Below are 25,706 nucleotides of genomic sequence, written 5' to 3'. Positions count from 1 at the left end.
TTGCCAATCTTGGGGCTCCAATGCTAATGACTTGCATGGACTATAAACCAATGTCATTGTTCCCTGGGCAACAGGCCCTTGCTTGCCCATCTGACTTATTTTCTGCCCTGCAGTATGGGCCATCTACTCTTCCCTCTCTCCCCTTCCTCTTCCCTACACCTACTCTGTTTTTGGCAGACTTTATTTCTAGCCCCTCCCTATTATATCCAGTTTCCTATAGTGTCCATTTATGCCCACAGTCTTGAGCCATATCAAGGTAAATTATAGCATTATGATTTGATTCTCTTAGGGGAAAATTCTTTCTGTCCAAACTTCTGAATTTACCTTTTACATAGTTACCAAAACCATTCACTTCTCATACCAAGTATATATCAACCCAGACTGTTCAACTATCCTTTGCTGGACCCTCTCTTCTTCAGAAAAAAAAAATCTAGCACTTGCACTGAAATTCTTAATCCATGATATTTAATATTTCCCCTTTTCAGCTCTTAGCCAGAAAGATTAACTAGTGACTTACAAGTCAGTTTTGGCCATAAACACAAAGGCTTAATGAGAATTAGCGTGACCTAGAATTAGAGTGACCTAGTTCTGCAGTAACAGAAGAAATCAAATTTAGGCTCATCTCAAACCCACAGAGAGGAGTTTTCTAGGTGTGTGGTGAGTGATAATCTGTGAATATCATGGCTGAGAATAACTAGTATCACGTGGTTAATTCCATCTGGAAATTCGAAGAGAAAATGCCCAAGGTCTCAAGGTCCCAAAGAACTAGAATAAAATAGCATCCCTGGCAGGGTCAGCAGAAACTGTCCATCTCCATGAGTATAAGAGAGAGAGATGTTGAAAGGAGTAATCTCTCACAGGAGTTGACTTAAGTGGCTGGGATTGAATTGAAGTGAAGCCCAGAGTAGTCTGGAGGTTTGGGGAGTAGAGAAATGAGTCTTTCAAGAAGTGGGAGGCTGGAACCGGAGTTTTTATCTTCACAATTGCAATGCTTGATCCTCGGGACTTTCCAAAGCCAAAAAACAACCAAAAACCAAAAAAAAAAAAAAAAAGCCACCATCTCTGCCTTGGAAGACCATGGAAAGAACCTGATTTCAGCCATGATTTGTAAATGGGAAGTTTCTCAACCGTCTAACTTCCCTTAGCTCTCCAGGGCCTCAATCTTCACTTAGAAACTCATGGCCAGCCTGTCATTTCCCTCTGTGAACAGTGCTTCATTGAACTCACTCACTGGAACAGCCAGGGTTTCACTTGAACAAAGCCCTCTTAGACTTGGTCACTGGGGTTGAGTGAGTCCTGAATGGTGTTGAAACTCCCCAGTACAGCCAAAGGTCAGGTGACTTCCCAGAATCCACCAAGACCCTGGAAATGACCACAAAAAGTCTTCTGAATGATTCACTCCAGAGCCCTGACCCTGTTACTCACGGCCACAGCACAAAACGGTGGGGCCGCATTGACCGTGGGTCATGGGGGGGGCGAGGGGAGTTGGGAATGCCTGAAAGGGTCACAGATATCTGGACAGTGGCAAAGAAGAGCCACTCAAGGTTGGACGCGGAGGGTGTTTGCAAATCCTTCTCCTCAGAGGAACTCTCCCACTTTCTCCTTCCTCCTCTCGCCTCCCACTGATTGTCAACAATATTTATTGATCTTCTGTTGCCTGGTAACCTGGTCTGCTTATCTCTCCCCTCACTCTCACTTCCTGCCAGGTCAAAGAAAAAGACACTTTTTAGTGGTGGGGCAATCTTGCTGAGTCAACCATTCTGGACGAGTAAGGAGTAGGGTTACCAAATTGAGAAGAAAAAAAAGGACTCCCAGATGAAATCTGAATTTCAGATAAAGAATGCATTTTTTTAAATACAAGTATATCCGGTGCAATATTTGGGACATAACCCTTTAACACTATCTGTTGTTTATCTGAAATTCACATGAAATGGGCACCCTGTATATTATCTGACACCCCTACCAAAGAGACAAGGGCATTTGATCTCTTAGATGACAAAGCGAGCTCAATCTTTTCTAAAGGGCTCTCATTCAAATCCTTAGAAAGCTCGCTCTGCATGGATCAGCATATTTCTTCCACTTAGATTTCCCATTTCTCGTACCTTATGACCAGATGCCCCTCTGTCTCGGCTGGGGACACCATTCTAGCAGGGTTATGGTGGGGAGAATGGACCCAGGGGTGGTTGGGGAGTAAACTGAGTAGGGAGTATCCTCTGGGGGTTTTTCCTACTGAGCAGCTCACCTTTAATGATGAGAGCCGCTCGCATGATAAAGCACAGGGCACGTACCGCTGGGCCCACGTGCACAATCTCATTGAATCCTCGCAATGATCTACAAGAGAAATGCCAACTCCATGCCCACTTTACAGATGAATCTCGAGACACAGAGGAATCTGCCCACAATTAGATAATCAGTGAATGGTCCATAAGGGATCCAAACAGGATCCAAACTGGTCTAACTGCAGAGTCCAAGAACCTCCGTGATGGCATGCTCAGAAGGTTCCACACTTGGGGAAAGGGCTCCCTGGAATCCCAGAAAGTTACAACAAAAGCTTCTCCTTTTGAGAAGCTCCTTTAAGCACCAATGCCAACACTTTCCACTTCTAAAAGCACTGCCTTTGTTTACAGACTGTGAGGACTGGGGCGGGACAAGCTCCTATGCCTACACAGTCCTGGGACTCACACAAGGGTGGCTAGAAGAGAAAGAAATGAAACACTTGGATGTGTAACCTCATGAAATGGAGAGTCAGAGAAAGTGACTGGCCAACACCAGGCAGAAAGTCGGGGGAAGTGCCCCATGAGAGTCAGTCCCTTCTCCTCCTCCGACTCCAGTCCCCACACCCCTACGTGGTATTGTTCCTGCCTTCTCCCCTGCCCTTGTCTCAACTCAATCCCAGTTACCCTCAAATCGCTCCCCAGAGAAAGCCAATTGCTCCACCTACAGGACAGCAGGGCGACTGGCTTTCTGAGAAGGAAACCGGGATGCCCGGGTGCTGCACTGCCGGGAAGGCCGGCCACGTGACCTTGGCAGAGGTGTCTCCTGCAAGGAGATGAAGACAAGGGTACTCACCTAAGACATTCATGCCGTCCTTGAACTCCAGGCCCTTCTTGATGACCACCTGGGTCTCCTCTGGAGCCTCGGTCACAGTCTCATTCAACAGCGAGAGGACAGCGTTGGTGGAATTGCTGTCCTCGTCTGATGGAGGGGCCACCAGGACTTTCTTCGTCACTGTTTGAATCTAATGGGATGGGGGAAAAGAACATAAAGACGAGACGCTGTTAAAATTACCAAAATCCTAGCCAATTATGTGTTTTAAAATTCCTAATATGTCAAAAATAAGAAATGTCATAAACGAGATTATAAAATTGGGGAATTTGACAGAGTGATGCTTTAAGGCACAAATACAGGTGAGAAATGGCTGTCCTATCCCATGGTAGGGACAGGATTTATAACATTCTCTTGTAATTACTATAAGCAGTATGGTCAGTAACGGGACACAAGCTTTGAGAGGAGGGGCGCCTGTCTGCTTCTTTCATTCCCAGGGAGACAGTATCAAATATGAAACCCAGTTGGCTGACCTGCTGGCCCCTGTGATGGGTCCTGGATCTGGCCAGGAATAGGAGGGTGACAGTCTTGGTGGGGGTCAGATCAGCACCCCATGACTCACACGATTTGCTTCTCTCTGCCTGGTTTCCGTCACATGGAGTCTTCACAGACCCACTCTCACGTGGGTTCCTCCCAGAGCCTGGCTCTGCTGGGGATTTCCATCCGGCTGCCAGATGTGCCAGCCAGCAGCAGCCACCACAGCAGGGAGGTGTGAGGTGGGAAGACAGCCTCTCCTTCCGGGCAATGATACCAAGACTTGCTCCATGTTCCCCAAGCATCTCTGGGCCAACATTCCTCTAAGAAGCTCTCAGGCTGTTCCTCAACATCTGGGGCAGCCATCCTATTTTCAAAGGTGCCAGGCATTCTGCATGCTGTGAAAATGCAATGTCTGAGCCCAGAGAATCACTACCTCCCTGGGCATGAAAATAGAAGGCGTGCAGAATCCTAGAATGTCAGTGCCGGCACGTAGTAGGCGACAGATGGCTGAAGCCTGAATAGATACGGAAGAAGAGGCATGGAGAAGTCAAGTGACTCGTCAGATGTCATAGAGTTATTGGGACTTCAGCTCAGATGCACTGACCACCCCCGAGTTCTTTCACCACCTGTGCTGCCTGCTAAACTACATGGACACAATCCTCCAGCAGCTGAGCCCAAGGGAAAGCAAGGCTGAACAGATCGGCTCTCCTAACTGGGAGAGGGAAGTACAGCGTACACGCCCTGGGGTGAGGCAGTGCTCTAGGTTCCAACCTGGCCACATGGACTTGTGCTGGGAGAGGATCAGGCCGGCTGAGTGGGAGCAGGCAGCTCACAGCCCCCTTGGCCTGGGCAATGACGACCCAAAGGGAGAATGCAGGGGGGATGTGAAGGGACGCCTCCATGAACAACAGAGTTGTGTCCTGGGAACAAAGTGAGGACCATAGCCAAATACAGGCCTACTCTGAGAAGGCTAAAAAAGCTAAAGCTCAAAGGAGTAGTGGCCATGTGTGTGCTCAGTCACGTCAGTCTTGTCCGACTCTTTGAGACCCCATGGACTGTAGCCTGCCAGGCGCCTCTGTCCACAGGATTCTCTAGGCAAGATTACTGGAGTGGGTTGCCATTCCCTTCTCCAGGGGATCTTCTGATCCAGGGATCAAACCCATGTCTCTCGAGTCTCCTGCATTGGCAGGTGGATTCTTTACCACTAGTGCCACCACGGCCATCGGCCTGAATGAATGGTGGCCTCCAGGATCAGGCGGCCAGGTATACCATGTTCATGTGACATCTTTCTATCTCTTATGTCAACAGGAGCCCCTCAGGACTCACAGGGCTGAGTAACTAACCCTAGGACAGAGAGCTAGTAGTTACTCAGCAGGATTCAAAGTGAGTTCTATTGACTCCAAAATATAGCTCCCAAAGAGCATAGGTGAGTGGCTTGAGCTGCAGGCCAGGCGCTAGGGATGCTACCACTGAGATGGGGTTCTCTGCCTTTCTTTCTGGCAATGCCATGTCACCGTCTAAGCGTTCCCTGTCTTCCAACCCTCTTCAAGGCCCTCCTAAGCCCTTGGGATTGCCCGTGGGTTAAGCTCCCTGTCCTCTGGGCTGCCCAGAGACTGGCCTATGAAATCTGCACCCTCCCTCAGCCTGAGGTAAAATATTCCACATGATTTTTTTTTTTTTTCCTGGTAGTCCTAACCCAAAGGGACCATGTCCTTGGGCTTCGCTGGAGGATGAAGAGCTTACTCCTCGTGTGAATTTTGACAGCGGAGGGGTGGATCCAGGGCTGGGCGGGGCAGGGAATGGCCTGATCCTCTATCCTGGTGCTGCCCCCAAGCCCCCAGTGCCCTTTGCCCAGGGCAGCAACATGCAGAGATTGCCCATCGACCAGACAGCTCAGGAAGCATGAGCATGGCTGCACCACAGAACTCTCCTCTAGCTCACATCCACAGCTCCGGGGGCCTGCCTGCTTCTCAGTCCTGCCCCAGTCACTCAGACGAAAGAGGCTCCTTCTTGCATGGAACGTGGTCATGATCGGGTACCAGAGTGAAGCCCAAATCTGTCCCTCTCCCCTCCCTCCGATACTGCTCCCATCCCTGGTCTCCTACCGGCTCAGCCTCCAGCTGCTCCAGCTCCAGGGAGCTATTTCCAAAACGTTAATAGACTTGGCACCTGGTTGTGTCCACTGCCCCAGAGCCAGCAAGCTTGTCTTTCTAAACAGGCTGGCTGAGGGGCAGGGGCAATAGAGAGAGGGTACCCAGACGCACCCCTTCCCTAGCCTGTTTCATTCTCTTTTTTTAATCTATGACTGTTTGCAGGACAAAGAATGTTTTTCTTGTCTTAAATGTATGTATTTATGGCTGCACTGGGTCTTCATCACTTTCTCTAGCTGCGGTGAGTGGGGGCTCCTCTTCTTTGGGGTGTGAGGGCTTCTCGTGGCAGTGGCTTCCCTTGTTGCGAAGCACAGGCTCTAGGTTACGCAGGCTTCAGTAGTTGCAGCACGCGGACTCAGCAGTCACAGCGCACGGGCTCAGCCACTGCGTGGCACGTGGAATCTTCCTGGACCAGGGACCACACCCAAGTCCCCTGTACTGGCAGGCGGGCTCCCATCCACTGCAGCATCAGGGAAGTCCCCTAGTCGGTTTCTAGTCACTCCCCACTCAACTTCTCCTGCCTGGGATGTTTCCTTTAATATAGTTCCCTGCTACAAGTGCATCCAAAGTGGCCTTGGAAAGCAGAGACCATATTCCAGGTTTATCCAGAGTGCACTGGCTCAGCAGTGGGTGGCAATGGCACCTTGAGGGCAGCTGGGAATGTAGACTTCTCTTCTCTGTAACTTGTTTCCTAAATTTATTCTTCTGTGAGTCACTGGAAATGGCTGAAGGAGGTTCCTTGGTTCTAGTTTACTTCCAACCAGGGCTAATGGGAACTGAGGTATATTCTAACCTAAACTAACTTTGGGTCTAGACAACAGGCTGGTTGTCTGTTGAGGGGGGTCTGGGCAGCTGACTCAGTCCATTTACTTGAGAGAGGCTAGGATTTGGGACCCGGGACCTGGGACCCTTTGCTGCCATGCTTGCATCGGGGCAAATGTCTCCTCAAGCAACAGTAAAAAGAAGCTATCAGGGACTAAAAACAACTGCACGCATGCACAGTTGAGGCAAATTATGAACAACATAATGCAAAAAGACCCAAAACCCAACTGCCACTCCTGAGGTTTCTGGAACAAAAGCGGGTACCAGGCACGACGCCTGCACACAGCACCACCAAGGGAGTTGGCAGACCACCCAAGGCACCCTACTGGCCTAACCCCTGGACCACCCTACCCTCACCCAATTTAAGGGACCAGCTTGTCCTGCACCCCTACACTCCCCGCCCCCCCACATTCAGGGGCACATTCACACACACATTCAGGGACAGAGCAAGAGGAGCTGTTACTTGTTCTCACTTCCTCCAGCTGCAGCCTGAGGTCAAATAAAGCCTTGCCTACATTTCTCGTCTGACCTCTTATCATTTTCTAGAGTCTAAGAACTCTGGCCGGTAACATACCCAGCAGAATCAATAGGTTTTAAAAATTGTGTGTTAAAAAAACAGATACGCGTGTATGCCGTTGGTAGGAGTATATATTGCTACAAATTTTGTAGGACCATTTTTTATAACATCAGCAAATTCAAAATATCAACTCTTTGGCAGGGCATGTTTTGCTTCTAGAATTTATCCTTTAGAAATACTACACAACCACAGAAAAAGAGATGACACTAAAACACTGTTAAACAAGAAAGTAGAATGTAACACCGTATGCATGATGCAACATTCCCAGATTGATATTTTTTTATTTTATACATACATACACAACATATATGTGACAAATATATATACATATATATATTTATATTTATAGGAGGAAACATGAGTCGCCTAGGGAAGGGACGTGGGGACTTGAATTTTTACTTTATGTGCATTCAAAAATTTCTTTAAATTTCTGCAAGCCTCATGTGTTACTTTGTTGTTGTTGTTATTGTTTTTTAATTTTTATTTTTACTTTACAATACTGTATTGGTTTTGCCATACATTGACATGAATCCACCACGGTCATATGTTACTTTGACAAACACCCTCAAGTCTTAATTTGATGAATACCCAATTACTGGGCCCGTTCTGGAGATTCTGATTCTGTAGAACATAAATAAGCATTTTGAAATGGACCACACGTGGTTTTGCTAACATTGCTAAGATCGAGAACCACCGGGTACTCTAGAGGGTTGTGGGCAAGGGTGATAGAAATGTGTCTGTGGATGATACAGAGAGAAGAACCAAAAAGAAGAAAAAGAGACAAACAGGAAAAAGGAGAAGAGAGATTCCAGAGCTAAATGCTATTAAGCGTACTGCAAAAGAAATGGAAGTTAAGAAAAAAAGACTAAGGGACTCCTATCCGAAAATTCTGCCCCAGAGGATCCCCCACACTTAGGCAGAGACATAAATATGAAAAAAATTATTGCCCACAGCTGGTTTGCTGAAACAGTCTCAAAGTTATCACCTTCATAACTTAGGAGTTTGGAGAAGCAAGACTATCAGAACTCTGGGTTACCTGCTGAAAACAGGCTTGAACAAGGTTTTCAGGGAAGAGATTCCGAATAAGGTCCAAAAAGGCATCTAAGCTGGACACTTCATCATTCTTCTTCCCAGGCCCCAGTTGCTTCTTGAGTTTGGGGTTGCCTGGGTGGATGGCCAGGACAAGGATGACCCCCAACACCGCGGCAATGATGGTTGTGGACATGTAGTACACCATAGCTCTTGTGCCTAAGCGGCCGCTGGCTTTAGCATCCAGGCCCGACAACCCTGGATAGAAAAAGAAATCCAGAAGGATTAGTTCCATTATCTCCCTGTTACTTGCCTCTGTCTGCATACCTATAGCTTCCCCAGGTGCTAGGTGGTAAAGAATCCGCCTGCAATGCAGGGGACCTGGGTTTGATCCCAAGGTTGGGAAGATTCCCTGGAGAAGAAAATGGCAACCCACTCCACTACTCTTGCCTGGAGAATCCCCATGGACAGAGGAGCCTGACGGCCTACAGTCCACGGGGTCACAAACAGTCGGACATGACTGAAGCTACTTGGCATACATACCTATAAACAACCCTGGGCTTTGTATTACTCAAATGTATTAATGGTTAATTAAACCTCCTTCAACTGAATATTTGGTCAACGCCACAGTTTACAATTCAATTTTCCAAGGATATTTTTGAGATTCTAGAGGGTGGCGCTAGTGGTAAAGAATCTGCCTGCCAATGCAGGAGACGCAAGAGACATAATTCTATCCTCGTGTCAGGAAGATCCCTTGGAGGAAATGGCAACCCACTCCAGTATTCTTGCCTGAAAAATCCCATGGACAGAGGAGCCTGGTGGGCTGCAGTCCATGGGGGTCATAAGAGTCAGACACGACGGAGCGACTGATCACACGCACACAGGGAACTGTGAAGAGCTGGAGAACATCTGGTCCAGGGTTTATAAACTGGTTGGTGACAAAATTTTTTTTTCAGCCTGTGATAGTGAAAGTTGAATGCTCTATTCAATTTTTGATTCTGAGATTATGTCCTTCCCACTTCTTAGGTATTAAGAAATCCTTTCCTTATGAAGTGGTGATGCTGGTACATTTTAGGTTTTTTGGTTTGTTTGTTTGAAGGTCCTCACTTAGGGAAATAAAAGGTTGGTAGCCCTATGTATTCAAAATCTCTTTTGAATACATTACGGGTCATAAAATCCAAAGTCTGGGAAAGTGGAAGTGGTTCTAGCACAGCCCTATCACTCCTCTCAGATGAAGCCTGATGGAGACCACGTTGTCTGACCTTGTATAGGGACATGAGAACACATGTGCAAAACACCCAGCATGGGTGGAAGCTCCATCTAATTCTCAGAAGCTTCTCTGATGGTTAGCAGAAACTCCAAGCAAGTCACAAAAACTCCAGCCTTCACTGGGTTTTTTTCCAGTAGTTTCTTCAGTTTTTCTATTTCCTGGTTTCAGTTCCTGCTTTTACTAGACTGAGACATGCAACTTTTACTGCGGATCAGTCTTTTTGCCATTCAGGAGGAGACTATTATTGACATTAACTTTTCTGAATGAAGCTGACCCATATATGACCTATTTGTTCTTTCAATCAATCTGAAGTCTAAGTATAGCTAATGGAAATGAAACTTCCTTACTGGGTTGGCTAATGTACAATCTATTAAACAGGCATGGAGAACAAATTTCTCTGATTTCAAAAGGAGCTTTTAAAGTAAAATATAGCTTCACGCAGTCTGAGGCTGAATGCTAAGACCTTCCTGACACCGAGTGCCAGCTCTTTCCCTCACTGGATTCATTGGCCAACCAGCTATGGGACTGCAGCAGCTGAATCTCTTGGAGTCACCAGAGCTCCACTACATTCATAAAGTGGGTGGTCTAGAACAGATTTCTCAAGATCACCCAGCCTGTTGGTCCCCCAGATACAAACCAAATCCCAGTTCTTCATCCCTAACCCAGAGCTTAGTCTCTAACATTCAACAATTTCAACAACATTTGAGTAATATTTGGTAAGGAGGAAACTACCTGTATAAGCCCGGGGGCGGGGGGGGAAATAAAATTCTTTCAAATGAAACAACTCTTTGAACCAAAACACAAGTAGACATGAACTACACATTGAGGGGATCTTTCTTCTGAAACACTCCAAGAGTTTCATATCTAGTATTCCATTTATCGTTAATAACCACTTCCCTCTACATGCAACTAAATATTAAAGAAAAAGCTACTTTTTCTATTGTTTTTCTTTATTTGTCAGTTTCTGAAGGCTATGGTTTTTCCTGTGGTCATGTATGGCTGTGAGAGTTGGACTGTGAAGAAGGCTGAGTGTCGAAGAATTGATGCTTTTGAACGGTGGTGTTGGAGAAGACTCTTGAGAGTCCCTTGGACTGCAAGGAGATCCAACCAGTCCATTCTGAAGGAGATCAACCCTGGGATTTCTTTGGAAGGAATGACGCTAAAGCTGAAGCTCCAGTACTTTGGCCACCTCATGAGAAGAGTTGAGTCATTGGAAAAGACTCTGATGCTGGGAGGGATTGGGGGCAGGAGGAGAAGGGGACGACAGAGGATGAGATGGCTGGATGTCATCACGGACTTGATGGACGTGAGTCTGAGTGAACTCCGGGAGACGGTGATGGACAGGGAGGCCTGGCATGCTGCAATTCATGGGGTCACAAAGAGTCGGACACGACTGAGCGACTGAACTGAACTGAACTGAACAAATACAATTTAGAAAATGAGAAAAGTGTACATTGAAAATTAAAATCTCTAGAGATGATCACTTTTAACATGTGGCTATTTCCTTTTTATCCTCTGTTGCTACACAAACAGATGGACCGACCAAACTCTTTTTCTCAGGGTTGCTTATTTCAGTTTTGTGGGCTTCCCTGGTGGCTCAGACAGTAAAGCATCTGTCTCCAATGTGGGAGACCCAGGTTTGATCCCTGGGTTGGGAAGATCTCCTGGAGAAGGAAATGGCAATCCACTCCAGAACTATTGCCTGGAAAATCTCATGGACAGAAGAGCCTGGTAGGCTACAGTCCATGGGGTCACAAAGAGTCAGACATGACTGAGAGATTTCACTTTCACTTTCATTTCAGTTTTAGAGTTAGGAAAATCAAGACTCTGAAGAGAAATGACACAGAAGATGATCAGATTCGTTGATTCAACCAAATTGAGATTTTCTGGTCAGTCCAAAAGCTAGAGCAAGAGTATGACCCACTGTGACCCGGTGCCAGAAAAGTGGTCTTACCTGTGATTAAACTGGAGATGATGAGAGGGAGAATGAGCATTTTCAGCATCCTCATGAGTATATCCCCTGGGAAGGCTATTAACATAACCACATCTGGGTGGATAGGAGATGCCAAGCGAAGAAGTCCTCCACATACTGCCCCCAGGATGACACCTATAAGGAAGGAGAAAAAATATGAATATATTTTTTGCCCTCATCAAATGAATAGTTCTAGGGATACAGTTCAATAACATTAACTTTTCTCGTACCTCTCTATTATCAGATGATGACTAACACATAACAAAAATACCATTAGAAAAATGAAGTTAATTTTGTTGACTTGTGGAAAAATGTTTTCTGTCTCCAACTCTTCTAAAAGGCCACACTGGAAGAGTCAAGAAGAGCCTTCTGAAGGCTCTGTGGGAAATATAACCTGGCAACTTGATCCCAATTTCTTTAGGATATCATCCACTTTCAGAGTCAGAGATTGTCAGTAGAAATAACCCACAACGTCAGACATGCTTCTCTTCCCAGCCTAGGCTGGGTACATGCCACAGTGTCTAATATATTTCTTATCTTTGTTACTGAATATCAGACAAAAGGAACATTTACGTGACCAAAGTGGCGTTAGTTTTCTTTTTTCTACTTCCAGTCATTTCCCCATGGCTCATCCTCAAAGAGCTTTGTCTTTGACTTCTATGTCCTGATACATAATCTTGAAACATGTTGTTCTTAAGGGAGATGAAGGAGGGTGTCTAAAAATATAAGATTTGGGAGGAAACAATTTGAGCAGAAATGCTACCAGGAGCCTTTTGCTTTGCATACTCAAGGATTCCACAACAAAACCTTGGATCACTCCAAACTGGTAGCTAACATAAGCCACCCTTGTGGAAACCACAAATGGGGTTATAAGCATGACTAGAGTCAGGGAGAGAGGCAGGGGCTTCCTAGGTATATGGCTATGGGATTAACTCCAGAGATGCAAAGAGAGTAAGTAACACGGCCGGAAATCTGGTGTTTTTTTCTTCACAAGTGAACAGCACACTTTTTTAAAACTTAGGATGAATGAAATTTCATCCCTTCTGTGGAGGGTAACCCTTGGAAAACCCTACCACGTCTGCGGTTTTCTTCTATTAAGTGAACTGAGCTGGGGCAAATGTCCACTCCTGACTGTAGTCCACTGACATCCAAGAAGACTGACTCAAAGGAGAAGGCGTTTCAGTACAAGAAACTGCAATTTCCCCCATTTTCAATAAATCCTAGTTGAAAACCCAAGGCCAAGTCTATATCAACAGTCACACAAAAAATACAACCAGCACCTGGGTGAGACCTGAAGCAGAGGAGCAAGACTTCTGAGGTGGAGCTGGAGCAGATCAAAGCTTCAGGACAAGCCTCTTCCACACTGACCTTGTTAGCTACTGTGTTAAGTGAATCTAAGTTAATGAGGTGCATGGAGAATGTGAATCCTTGGAGTCTTGTTGGTGAGGTTTTGGCAACTGTTGCCTTTATCAAGATGCAGGTACTTCTCTAAATGTGGAATACTGATCATCTGCTTTGGAATCACCTAGAAGGTTTAAGGGGCTTCCCCGGTGGCTTAGTGGTAAAGAATCTGCCTGCCATGCCCAAGGTATAGGAGATGTGGGTTGGATCCCTGGGTGAGGAAGATCCCCCGGAGGAGAGCATGACAACCCACTCTAGTATTCTTGCCTGGAAAATCCCATGGACAGAGGAGCCTGGCGGGCTACTGTCCATATTGTCACAAAGGGCTGGACACGAGTGAAGCAGCTGAGCACACACACACACACACACATGCACAGAAGGCTTAAGATGCAGATTCCAAGGTCTCATGCAAATGGCCCACAGCACAGTCTGTGAGCAGGACCCGGGAATCTGCATGCTCATTTATCCACAGAAACTGGTCATGCTCACTGGAATCTGAGATCCACTAGAACCCCAAGGAGGAAAACATGGCTGGGGCAGGTGAAAGGGAAAAGAGTCTCACTGAGGCAGCTGTGCCAGGGCAAAGGTGGGGTTAGGCAGCACGTGTGGCTTGCTTTCTGGGTTAGAGTGCCCGCTGCCAGAACCAGCTTCCACACAGAGCCAGGAGAGACCCGGGGCGGAGGAGTGGGTGGGGCCACCTGTCTCCTACCGAACACGGTCAGGGTGAGCAGGAGGTTCTTCCCCAGCTTGTCGCACAAGCGCAGCCCCAGATGCCGCGGCTTTGGCTCCTCCGCACTCAGGTGGCTGTCATGCATCCGTACTTCCACCTGCTTGGGCATGTTGTTGGCACTGAAACAGAAGTGAAGGCAGTGGTTAGAGTCTGCTGGGCACTGCCCCTCTGCAGTTTGAGGGGCTCAGGATGTAGGAGGCGAAACAGCCTCCCCGGGCACAGCTGGGATTCTGGAATCACTGGCAGGGAAGTAAAAAGTCAAAGAAACTCAGGGTGCCCTGAATGATAGTTCACCTGTAAGCAGGACACACGAAATGCCAACAAGCTAAGTGTGTTTATCCCTGTTATCTTGAATCATCGCACGAAAGGCAGTGGAAGGTTCTCCCAAGAGTCCCATGGTAACTCTCCAAGGCAAGTGTCCCTGCCCCATTTCACAGAGAGTAATTTGCCCAGATATGTCTGGCTCCAAAATCTGAGCCCTTTCATTCTTGTATCAAGAACAAAAAGATGACTTCTTAATCATCTAAGGTCAGGAAAGTAACAGCCTGAGTCACTGCTAAATTAAATGCCTCTGAGCTCCAGTCTTCCCCATCCTGGGCATGGAAAACTCAGACATGCTGGTAGTCCAAGTTCTACCTCTCTTTTGGAAAAGGTGATTTTTCTAGTTTAAAAAAAAAATGATTCCATTGTGGTTTTTAAAAGGCCACTTGCATTATCGGGACTCCTTTGAGCTGCCCAAGAGTCATGCTCCTCAGTGTCAAAGGAGCATCTCTCTAAGCAGCCTGTGATCACCTCCAACTGCAGATGCATCCCAGTCCTCTTCCAGAAAAACGCCACGTGAACCCAAGCTCTGCTAAGTCAGCCATCAAAGACTCTGCCAGGACAATGAGTAGATTGTCTCTTTTTTCCAGCTATGTCATTTCCTGGGCCAATAAGATTTCAAGTTTAAGCTTGGGGACCAACACAGGGAGGCCAATTTTTTTTTTTCACTTTGACATTTTAGGACATTTCTGTTAGCTGTCATTTACAACTACCATCATGTGACCAAAAAAAAAACCTGATCTTTAACATCTTGAAAGACAAGTCACAGTCTCTGAATAAACAACTATTTCCAGGTGGCACTAGTGGTAAAGAACCTGCCTGACGATGCAGGTAGACCCTAAGAGATGCAGGTAGACCCTAAGAGATGCCGGTTCGACCCCTGGGTTGGGAAGATCCCGTGGAGGAGGGCATGGCAACCCACTCCAGTATTGTTGCCTGGAGAATCCCATGGTCAGAGGAGCCTGGTGGCCTGTGGTCCACAGGGTGGCCAAGAGCTGGACATGACTGATTCACCTTAGCACACGTGTGTTTCTTCAAGATAAACAGGTGTCACCCTTACCCAGATATTCCCACCACAGACTGGAGAGACATTCCTTTGGAGTCAACACCAACCTGCAGGCCAGTGGTTTGAAATCACTGGTTATACTGGAAATAGTGTGGATTTTGGAATCAGAGAGCCTGGGTTCAAATCATGACTCTATCACTTGCTAGCTGTGTGGTTTATAGAAAGAAGGGCTCGGGACTTCCCTGGTGGTCCAGTGATTAATAATCTGCCTGCCAGCTCAGGGGGAATGGGTTTGATCCCTGGTTGGGGAATTAAGATCCCATGTGCCGTGAGGCGACCAAGTCCACATACCGAAACTACTGAGCCCAGGGTCTCAACTAGAGAGCCTGTGTACTGCAAACTACAGAGCCCAGGCACTCTGGAGCCTGCAGACCACAACTGGAGAGAAGCCCGTGTGGCTGCAAGGAAGAGCCCTCGTGCCGTAACTAACACCTGACATACCCATAAATAAAGAAATGTTCTCTTAAAAAAAAAAGCAAAGAAAGGCTCGAGGCCTACCTTGTGGAAGTTAAACATGATGATGTATGTCAGGCAGCCAGTACACGTGGTTCGTTTCTCCAGGGAATATTCATGACAAGTGTGACATTTAACTTAGGGGACCCATGCAGTTGCACCACCATTCAAGACACCATTAGGGACATATAGCCATACGGTTTCCATGGTGTAGTGGTTATCACGTTTGCCTAACATGTGAAAAGTCCCCAGTTCAAAACTGGGCGGAAACAATCTTTGGAGAAGGAAACAGCAACCCACTCCAGTACTCTTGCCTGGTAAATCCTGTGGAGGGAGGAGCCTGGTGGCTACAGTCCATGGGGTGGCAAAGAGTTGGACACGACTGAGCGACTTCTCTTTGTTTCTTTCAAGATACCAAGCTTAGCTTCTGGACTCTCAGAGTCAAGACCAAGGACCCAATACAATGACTTACTTTTTCTTAACAAGCTGCTTAATGTACTTGCTTTTAAAATATTTTAAAATTAGGAATATGTAGCAAGGTCTGGTAGAATACTCAGATGAAAACATCAGTCAAAAGAAAAGCATCTTCGTCTTCCTGCAGCTGCTGCTGCTGCTAAGTCGCTTCAGTCATGTCTGACTCTGTGCGACCCCATAGACGGCAGCCCACCAGGCTCCCCCATCCCTGGGATTCTCCACGTAGGAACACTGGAGTGGGTTGCCATTGCCTTCGGATGAGCCTGGTAGGCTGCAGTCCCTGGGGTCGCAAAGAGTCAGACACGACTGAGCGATTTCACTTTTTTTCACTTTTCACTTAGTCTTCCTACAGTGGCCTACTTTTCTACTCATCTAGTTAGTTTGCGGGCACCCCCAACTATCTGGCATGTGTGTATGTTAATGATCACTCAGGCAGTCTAAAGAAAACATGGCAGGAAGTTCGCTGCAAGCAGAGAAGGGGCTGTCTGACCAGCAAGCAGTAAAGACCATTTCCTCCCACCACCAAATAAAACAGACAGAAAAGTTCTTTTTACAGCACAGCAGGGAAAATGATCAAAACTATCTTTTTAACATGGATGGACCATATTTCCATGCTTGCATTAGGATCTTTTTATATTTTTAAACACTTCTCTAGCCAATAATCTGAAGCTGTAAACCGGGAAATTGCCAATAATAATGGCGGCTGTACATGTTCTGAAATGGTGAATGCATTCGTTAGCCAGCCTTGGCAAAATACTCTATGAGCGCCTCGAGAGCGTAATCCCCTGCCTTCTGTTTCATTTGAAGCCCTCCTGCCACTGAAGTTAGAATCATGGTTGGTATTTCAGTGAGACTATCAAATATTTAAACCAGACATTCTGGCAAGATCCATACGACGTAATGAAAGCGTCAGGCATCAAAACAGCCACGTCCAAGTAAAAACACACAAATATTAGGTTAACGTCCACACCCCATCAAGCAGTGTGGTTGGATGCCTGGTTGGCTACCCTTCTGAGTCGCACAAAATCTCTATGATTTGTCTTTTAAACCATAGCAAAACATCCCTGAAGCCCCGAATCAAAACAGCCACATCAAAGTGGCAGCATCAAAATCTCACGAACCCACAAGTATTTATTGAGAGGATGCCTGTGACTTGCCCACTTGGAATTAAACACGTGCTCCAGGCTCGGAGGAGCTTCTAACATCTGCGTGTAGAAAATCATCGTTAAAGTGCATCAGGGCCTCCGCTTGCCTCTGGGGTTGCAGGGAGTCTGCCAAGAACTCTTTGTAAAAATCCTTGACAAGTCTAAGTGATCCCTACACCCCCCAAGAACACAAAGAGAGCTTGAAATGGAGAATATTATAGAACATAAGATTAAAGAAGATGGTACAGCACAGTATAGAACTGCTTCCAAGCCTTATATATCCTCAGAAGAAGAGATATACTGCTCTGCTTTTATTTTGTATTTACCATTTCTAATCATCTTTAGGGCTGGACAGCATCACCGATTCAATGGACATGAACTTGGGCAAACTCGGAGACAGTAAGGGACAGGAAGGCATATGCCAGTCCATGGGGTAGCAAAGAGTAAGACCCAACTTAGCAGCTGAATCACAACAATCATTTTATTCCTTCATATGGTTGTAGGGTTTTTTCCTTCTGGTTTTACTGAGATATAAATGACACACAGCACTGTATAAGTTTAAGGTAAGCAGCATAAAGATTTGATTTATATACAATGTGAAATGATTACCACAGTAAGTTTAGAAAACATCCATCATCTCATATATGTACAAAATTAAAGAACTAGAAAACAAATTTTTCCTTGTGATGAGAACCTTTAGGATTTACTCTCAACAACTTTCATATATAATATACAGCAGTGTTATTATATTTATCACAGTGTACATTACATCCCTGGAACAGATATAGTTTTTCATATGACTTTACACACATCCCCAGTTATGTGGATGCTGGTTACTGAATGCACCTAGTAACAGGGATAACAAGGATACCTGGTATTTACTGAGGACTCTGTGTGTCAGACACGACAGCCAGTAATGAGTAAGGTATAATCCTTGCCCTTAAGGAGCTCGTATGCAGAACACAACGCACAGGGTCTGGTACTTGTCTCCTTACATACGGGCCATGATAAGATCCTGTACAGGATGCTATGGGACCTGGTAAGAATGGTGCCTAACCTAGCTTTGGGGAAGAAGAAGAAAGTTAAAGAAAGGTTCCCAGAAGGGACTGATACCAGAGCTGGACCTTAAAGGATGGATTTAATTTAAACGTCTACATCCTCCACCACTCTTCAAACCATGAGAGCAGGACTGTGTTCTTTAACACCTGGCCCCAAGCACTTGATAAATGTTTGTTCAAAGAAACTATGAACCAGAAAGCAGCTACACAGGGCACTGTGCTTCCTCTTGGGAACCAGGTCCTTCTACAGTAGCTGGCAGCATACCCCCGAGCAACCCTCTCACCATTCTGCATTTATTCCACAAGTTCCTACTGGGCATATGTTACAGGCCCCGTGCTGTTACAGGTGCTACAGTAACACAATAGACAAAAGAGACAAAGCCCTTGCTCCCGCAGGATGCACATTTTAGTGGAGAACAAATAAATGAAAACCTATATTTCAAGTGGAGTTAATATGCTAGGAAGAGGCTGACACGCGGAAAGAAGACAGAGCTATTTTGCATCAGCTGGTCAGGAAAGGAGAGCTTCTGTGATAAAGGGCATTTGACCAGAAACCTGGAGGAATGAGGGGTCTCCTAAATTAAGAATGCAATTTGTCCAGAGCTTAGCAAAATAAATGAAATACACACAATTTAGGAATTTATTTGTCCAAACTAGCGCCTGAAGCTCCCACCAGATGCCAATTCTGGTGTCCACATGTTGGTTTTTAGCACAGACACAGATTCAAACAAAAGTCAAGGCGGTAATGCTATATCTCATTATCATCGTGAATATGGTAGATTTCAATGACTGTCCCAGCTTCAAGAGACATGAATTCCAGAGAAACGTGAGTTGGACACAGGAGGAAGGTTGAGGTCACAGCAGCCTGCAGATTTGCTACCCTGGCAATGAACAGGAAGGGCAAGGCCTGATCTGGGTAAGTCTGTTGGATAAACACAATAAGTTAATACAAGTGCACACACTTATCCTTATATTAACACTCCATGCCTACAACTTGTGGCTATGCAGAGGGAACCAAGCAATAAGGACTGTGAAAGCCCAAGTGTGATGGCTTGGTTCTACCAAATCCATCAAGCCTGATGCTCTCCCCAAAGTGTTCATCACCTCTATTTCTACTTGAGTACCTTCTGGATGGAAGATTTAGCAATGCAATTCCTTAACTGGAATGTTCCATAAGCCAGTTCCACCAGATCTCTCTCCACTGGCCAACAAAGTAAGGCCATGTGATGGAAGAGCTTCTTGAATAATCCAGACTTGAACAATGAGCCTATAACTTCTTTCTGCCTTAGCTCCTCCCCTGAACTATTTAAACAGCTGTTAATTTTGCAGTCAGTTGCTGGCCTGTTCTTTCTCATGCAAACCCACGTGAGTTCTGTTTCAAAGGCAAGCTCAGCTTAACGTGCAGAACAGCCTCTGTGAATTCAAAGGGAGCGTGTAATGGGGCTGGTACTAAGTGTTAAACAGTTCTCAGAACCTGTTTTTCATTTGCGTTTGTTTTCCCTCACTCTGCCAAGAGCCTCTAATGATAGGCTCATTAGATGTGGTGTTGGATACAGATTTCCTGCCTGCATGCTTCTGTGTCAACTTAACTGGCACTGAATTCTCTTTTTCCTCCTACGCTGGTTCAATGAGGTGACAACAGAATGTTCTCCAGGGAACCTAAAAGCAACTGGTGTGTTTTTATCTGGAAGATGTGAGATCTGCCATGAACACCACCCCTCCCACCCTCTGGGGCCCAAATCAAAGACCTCGGAGGCACAGAAAAGACAGCATCCAGAAACTGCCCTAATGGGAGACACTAGGTTAGACCGTCAAGAACAGAAACAGTGTTTGTTGAGGGGGCTTTCCCCCAAGGTGGCCAAGGTCTTTGGAGAAGAATGCCGGAAATACCAGTGCTGTCAGCTCTGAACACCACAAAACTGTGGTTACAGTTGTGATTGTCCCACATCTGGGAATTCCCTGGCTCCTTAAAGAACACCACCCCATAGGGAAAGGGACAGGAACTCTAAAACAGTTGGGAATTTCCAACAACCACTCCCTTCACCCATTCTAGATCCTGTAAGACTGGGTTTAACCATGTCAAGGATGCTCACTAATCAAGAAGTCAGAATCTCTCTGACAGATGCTGTGTCCTCATTGATCCTGAGAATAAATGAAACCTAGAGGTTCACAGCCTCCAAATCTCCTTCAGTCCCTTTCTGTTCACTGTGTCCATTTCCTAGATCACATACTTGCTGGAAAAGCCCTGCCTGCCAGTGAACACCAGACTTCACAAATGATACATCTTAAGCTTCTTGACTATCAGAGGGTCTGGCTCAGGAGCACAGTTTACAATTATTCCAAATCATGATGGGATTGGACCTACTAGGCAACGTGAGATGGGAAGTCAGGAGGTCTGGGTTCTAACTCCAGGGTGCTACTAACTGGTTGTGTCAGAAACAGTATCAGATGGATGTAAATTTACTTGCTCATAATCAGCAGACAGAAGAGTAAAGCACTACGAAATGATAAAAACACACTCTTGAGATGAAATACCAGTGGGGTTTAGGTATCAATTTTGGCAGATTTTTTATATTTTAGGTCCCAGGCTCTTAATTTGTAAAGTAAGAGGGCTGTATCAGAAATTCTCTATCGCTCTAAAATTCTGTGATTCTGTCATTCTCCTGGGGTACAAGGTGGTAATTAATAGCCTTTAGTTAAAGAGAGGCAGCCTCCATTCTTTTTCTATTCAGGACTGAATGAGCTTAGACCTTATGGGTGACTTACAGATAAGAGACAAACCAGTGTTAATAACAACCATTGCTTAATGTCTTTACCTCAGTTTTCTCCTTTCCTATCTCTGCTACATAAGCATGTTTTTCTAGAGCTACTAACACTGAGTTTGGGGTCAAATTCAGTGTATAATTCAGACACAGGAATCATCTTAATACGCTCTCATGTCTGACCAATTCTTAGTCTAGACTTCTCAAAGGGGCAGATCAATGTCCTGGGAATATAGTCCAACAGGTGAACTGGCATTTGTCCAGCCAATTGCCAAATTCACCATTGAATCACTGAAAGGTCACCTATCTCATTCACAGCCAATCAAGATAAAATAAATGAATTTTTAAAAATCACTTTCCAGGCCAAGGGGCCCAAACTGGCTAATGACATAAATGGCAAATAGAGTCAGTTGGGACTTCAGGTGTTCTCACACAGGAAGTAGTAGGAGATATATATACAATGGAATATTACTCAGCCAGAAAAAGGAACTAATTTGAGTCAGTTATAGTGACATGGATGAACCTAGAGACTGTTATACAGAATGAAGTAAGTCAGAAGGAGAAAAACAAATATTGTATATTAATGCATCTATATAGAATCTAGAAAAAATGGTCCAGATGAACCTATTTGCAAGGCAGGAATAGAGACACAGACATAGACAATGGACTGTGGACACAGGGAGGGGAAGGGGTAAGTGGGATGAACTGAGAGAATAGCAGAGGCAGCCCACTCCAGTATTGCTGCCTGGAGAATCCCCGTGGACAGAGAGGTCTGGTGGGCTACAGTCCATGGGGTTGCACAGAGTCGGACACGACTGAGTGACTAAGCACACACACATAAATTTATACACACACACACACATACATACACACACACCACCATATATAAAATATATAATGGGAAGCAGCCGTATAGAACAGGAAATTCAGCTTGGTGCTCTGTGATGACCTAGAGGGCCAGGATGGGTAGGTGGTGGGGTGGCATAGAGGCTCAAGAGAGAGGGGATATATGTGTAACTGCAGCTGACTCACTTTGCTGTATGGCAGAAACCAACACAACACTGTAGAGCACTTATCCTCCAATAAAAAAATAAATTAAAAAATTTTAATTAAAAAAAAAGAAGTACTAGGAGAAAAAACCATGAAGGAATAAATAAAATGACACTCATTCTGCTGAGAACCAAAAGTCAAAAACACTAGCTCTGATTAGCAGCTGACAGAAGGGACCCTGGCAGAATGCAACTACATAATTACATGGTCATCGGATTCTTGGTTAAAATCTACCCTTTCCAGTTATGGCTGGGACAAGGCATTCATTTCATCTCTAGAACGATAACGTTCAACTCACTGGTCATTATAGAACCTTCAGTAAGATGTTTTGTTGTTGGTCAGTCGCTCAGTCCTGTCTGACTTTTTGAGACCCCATGGACTGCAGCACACCAGGCTTCCCTCTCCTTCACTATCTCCCGGAGCTTGCTCAAACTCACGTCCATTGAATTGGTAATGCCATCCAACCGTCTTATCCTCTGCTGTCCCCTTCTTCTCCTGCCTTAAATCTTTCCCAGAATCAGGGTCTTTTCCAATGAGCCAGCTCTTCGCATCAGGTGGCTAAAGTATTGGAGCTTCAGGTTCAGCACTAGTCCTTCCAGTGAGTATTCAGGGTTTATTTCCTTTAGGATTGACTGGTTTGATCTCCTTGCTGTCCAAGGGACTCTCAAGAATCTTCTCCAACACCACGGTTTGAAAGCATCAATTCTTTGGCGTTCAACCTTCTTTATGATCCAATTCTCACATCTGTACATGACTACTGAAAAAACCATAGCTTTGACTATATGGACCTTTGTCGGCAAAGTGATGTCTCTGCTTTTTAATATACTGTCCGAGTTTGTCATAGCTCTTCTTGCAAGGAGCAAGCGTCTTTTAATTTCATGGCAGCAGTCACCGTCCGCTGTGATTTTGGAGCCGAAGAAAATAGATGGTACTTTTGAAAGCACCAACAGTATTTAACGCAAAATCAACATTCTATCAAGCTTCCTTTCCTTGTCTTAAATGCCTAAAATGGTACAAAATGACCACTCAGATAGCTTAGCTACCAGTGAGTTTTAGTACGTCTCTATAGCAACAAATGGTATTTGTGCTTTTTACAAAAAGAAAGTACCAGAAGGAGGCCCAAGTGGGTGGGAGCCTGGGAAGTTCCCAGGGCTGTAAGCTCCACCCTGTGAAGTGGCCTGGATCACCTCTGGAAGAGCATCAGGAGAACATCCTTAAGTATAACACCTCTGGACTTTTGTAAGGTCCTCCCCAGGGTAGAGACTTGAGTCAGCCTTGACCCAATGGAATCACCCATCTCCAGAAAGGTTCATCACCCAAAACAGAAATAAGACACCACGGGACAGTGAATCTCCAGGCCCAAGCGACAGACTGGGGTGGAGGTGTTTGATCTTCCCAAACTGGGAACTCCTTCTAAAAATAAAGATTGAGCCATGGCCTAGGAACACACTGGCCACACTGGCCAGCCCAATCCCCAGAGGCGTGTCGATTCTGAAGTAAATGCCACTCCCTCTGGCTCAGGTTCACTGAACAACATGAAAACAAATTTGAAAACTTCATATTAGTCCAATAAAAGGAGGCAATTCATGGGGCACGGGCTCCAGGTGTGAGCCACAGGGAACCTGGCCCCCGTTAGTTTGCCTTGAGGCAAACTGTCTCTTCTGCTAAAGTGTCCTCTTTCCCACACCCTCTGACCCAGCCTTTGTAGACTCATCTTGATTTCCTCTTCAAAATTCAATTCTGCTATGACTTCCCTCGGGAAGTCTTTGTTGATTCCCGAGTTTTCTTTTTGGATGTTCTTCCTGCAGCTTAGCTCTCTCAAGGTACTTATCACAATTTACTTGTCTTTTCCCCCACTAGACTAGGATTAAGGCAAGATCTTGACTTACTTGATTCTGTCTTTCCCACACTCAGTGTGGTTCCTGGCATATAGTAGACACTTAATCACTGTATGTTTAGAAATGAATGAATGAATGGGTGATTAGATAAAAAAACATGTTCTAGTCACAGGTTCTGTGTGATACTCCATTCTAGATGGTAGTGTTCTAAAAGACTAAGAAATCTGTGAGGAGGAGGGAAAAGAGGACAGAAGTACAAATACTCACATTAGAAAAACCAGTGGGAGGTAGGAAGGGCAGGTCAGCACCACTCAAGGGCTGGCCCTTCTTTGCTGGTGGTTTTGATCCAGTTGCCCTGCCCAAGCGTGGTGGCCTCACTGCTCCCAGCATTCTTGGGGAATGTGGAGCCATGAACCTCAGCTAATGAGGCCTTCAGGGAAAACTGATGAGGTCATGGGAAGATACATTAGGACTGTGGACTCAAAACATATTCAGAAGCTTAAAGTTGAGAGTTATGTTTTATTTGGTGGGAATTTTTAGAACTTAAGGCTGGGAGACAGCACCTCAAGTAACTCTGAGAGAACTGCTGAGAAGATGAGGGGAAGAGCCAGCTTATACAGAAGTTTTGCAAGAAAAGGCAGGTAGTCTGAACATCAAAAGATTAGTATTAAGTAAAGGAAGCCAGATATCCCAAATTAAGAAGTTTAGCATTTTTTCAAATTGATGCTTTTGAACTGTGGTGCTGGAAAAGACTCTTGAGAGTCCCTTGGACAGCAAGGAGATCAAACCAGTCAATCCTAAAGGAAATCATTGGAATATTCATTGGAAGGACTGACTGTCCTTTGGAAGGGCTGATACTGAGGCTGAAGCTCCAATACTTTGGCCATCTGATGCAAAGAGCTGACTCATTGGAAAGGACCCTGATGCTGGGAAAGATTGAGGGCAGGAGGAGAAGGGGACGACAGAGGATGAGATGGTTAGATAGCATCACTGACTCAATGAATACGAATTTAAGCAAACTCTGGGAGTTACTGGAGGACAGAGGAACCTGGTGCGCTGTGGTCCACGAGATCACGAAGAGTCCAACACAACTTAGCAACTAAACAACAAGAGCTTTTCTATGTTTGGGAAGATGCGAGAGTCTCGGCTCACTGAATCACTCCTTTGACATGCCCCTCAGCTGGCTGGGGCTGGATTCTGCCATTTTTCATATCCTGAGTTTTCCCAGGGCTTACAGTGGGGAGTGGCTGTGGTCTGATGGCTGCTGCTGCTGCGCTGCTGCTAAGTCGCTTCAGTCGTGTCCAACTCTGTGCGACCCCACTGACGGCAGCCCACCAAGCTCCTCTGTCCCTGGGATTCTCCAGGCAAGAATGCTGGAGCGGGTTGCCATTTCCTTCTCCAATGCATGCATGCATACATGCATGCTAAGTCGCTTCAGTCGTGTCCGACTCTGTGCGACCCCATAGATGGCAGCCCACCAGGCTTCTCCATCTCTGGGATTCTCCGGGCAAGAATACTGGAGTGGGTTGCCATTTCCATCTCCACTGATGGCTGCTAGGTGGGAGGTATTCTTTCTTTCCTGAGTTTCCTCAGGGTTCACCACCTCACCATTAGTGGTGGCTGCAATTGCTGGTGACTATGACATCCTTGTTTACTGATATGGCAGGAAATATTCCATTTCTCAGGACTCCATTGCCAAGATCAACATCCCTAAATTTCGATTCTCAAAAATGTGATCCTTCAACCAAAGAGCCTGGACATTTATTCCTTTCCCAATGGGACTGATTTCAAGGCACTCCCTTGATTAACAGAGCTCTGGATTTGGCCCAGAGGCCTGGGAAGTTCCTCCTTTGGCCCCAGAAGCTCCCCAAACTGGGCCTTCCCAATCAGTCCCCCAGACATGGGAGTGGCTGATATGTTGACTAAGTAGCTTAATGAGCTGCACGGCCTTCAGGCACCAGGAGAAACTGGGCAGGGCGTCCAGTAGCTAAGGCTTTCTGGGCGTT

General features: G+C 45.8%; 1 protein-coding gene and 1 non-coding gene across 5 annotated transcripts in view; one reads left to right on the top strand and one right to left on the bottom strand.

Annotated features, from left to right (window-relative positions):
• Nucleotides 1-25,706, bottom strand: part of SLC1A2 (solute carrier family 1 member 2) — a 159,202-nt gene that overhangs the window by 46,220 nt on the left and 87,276 nt on the right. For all 4 annotated transcript variants that reach the window (XM_018059239.1, XM_013969795.2, XM_013969794.2 and 1 more), the window contains exons 2-5: nucleotides 13,513-13,652; nucleotides 11,385-11,537; nucleotides 8,168-8,418; nucleotides 3,070-3,238 (exon numbers count right to left, since the gene is read on the bottom strand). In XM_018059239.1, the coding sequence (XP_017914728.1) occupies nucleotides 3,070-3,238; nucleotides 8,168-8,418; nucleotides 11,385-11,537; nucleotides 13,513-13,652 (713 nt within the window). The remainder of the gene's footprint in view (nucleotides 1-3,069; nucleotides 3,239-8,167; nucleotides 8,419-11,384; nucleotides 11,538-13,512; nucleotides 13,653-25,706) is intronic.
• Nucleotides 15,573-15,645, top strand: TRNAV-AAC. The gene has a single exon. It is a non-coding gene; the product is annotated as a tRNA-Val (tRNA).

The sequence above is a fragment of the Capra hircus genome, chromosome 15, assembly GCF_001704415.2.
Source record: "Capra hircus breed San Clemente chromosome 15, ASM170441v1, whole genome shotgun sequence".
In the NCBI taxonomy this organism is placed as follows: domain Eukaryota; kingdom Metazoa; phylum Chordata; class Mammalia; order Artiodactyla; family Bovidae; genus Capra; species Capra hircus.
Note: the sequence above shows the minus strand (reverse complement) of the source record. Positions and strands in the feature narration are given on the sequence as shown.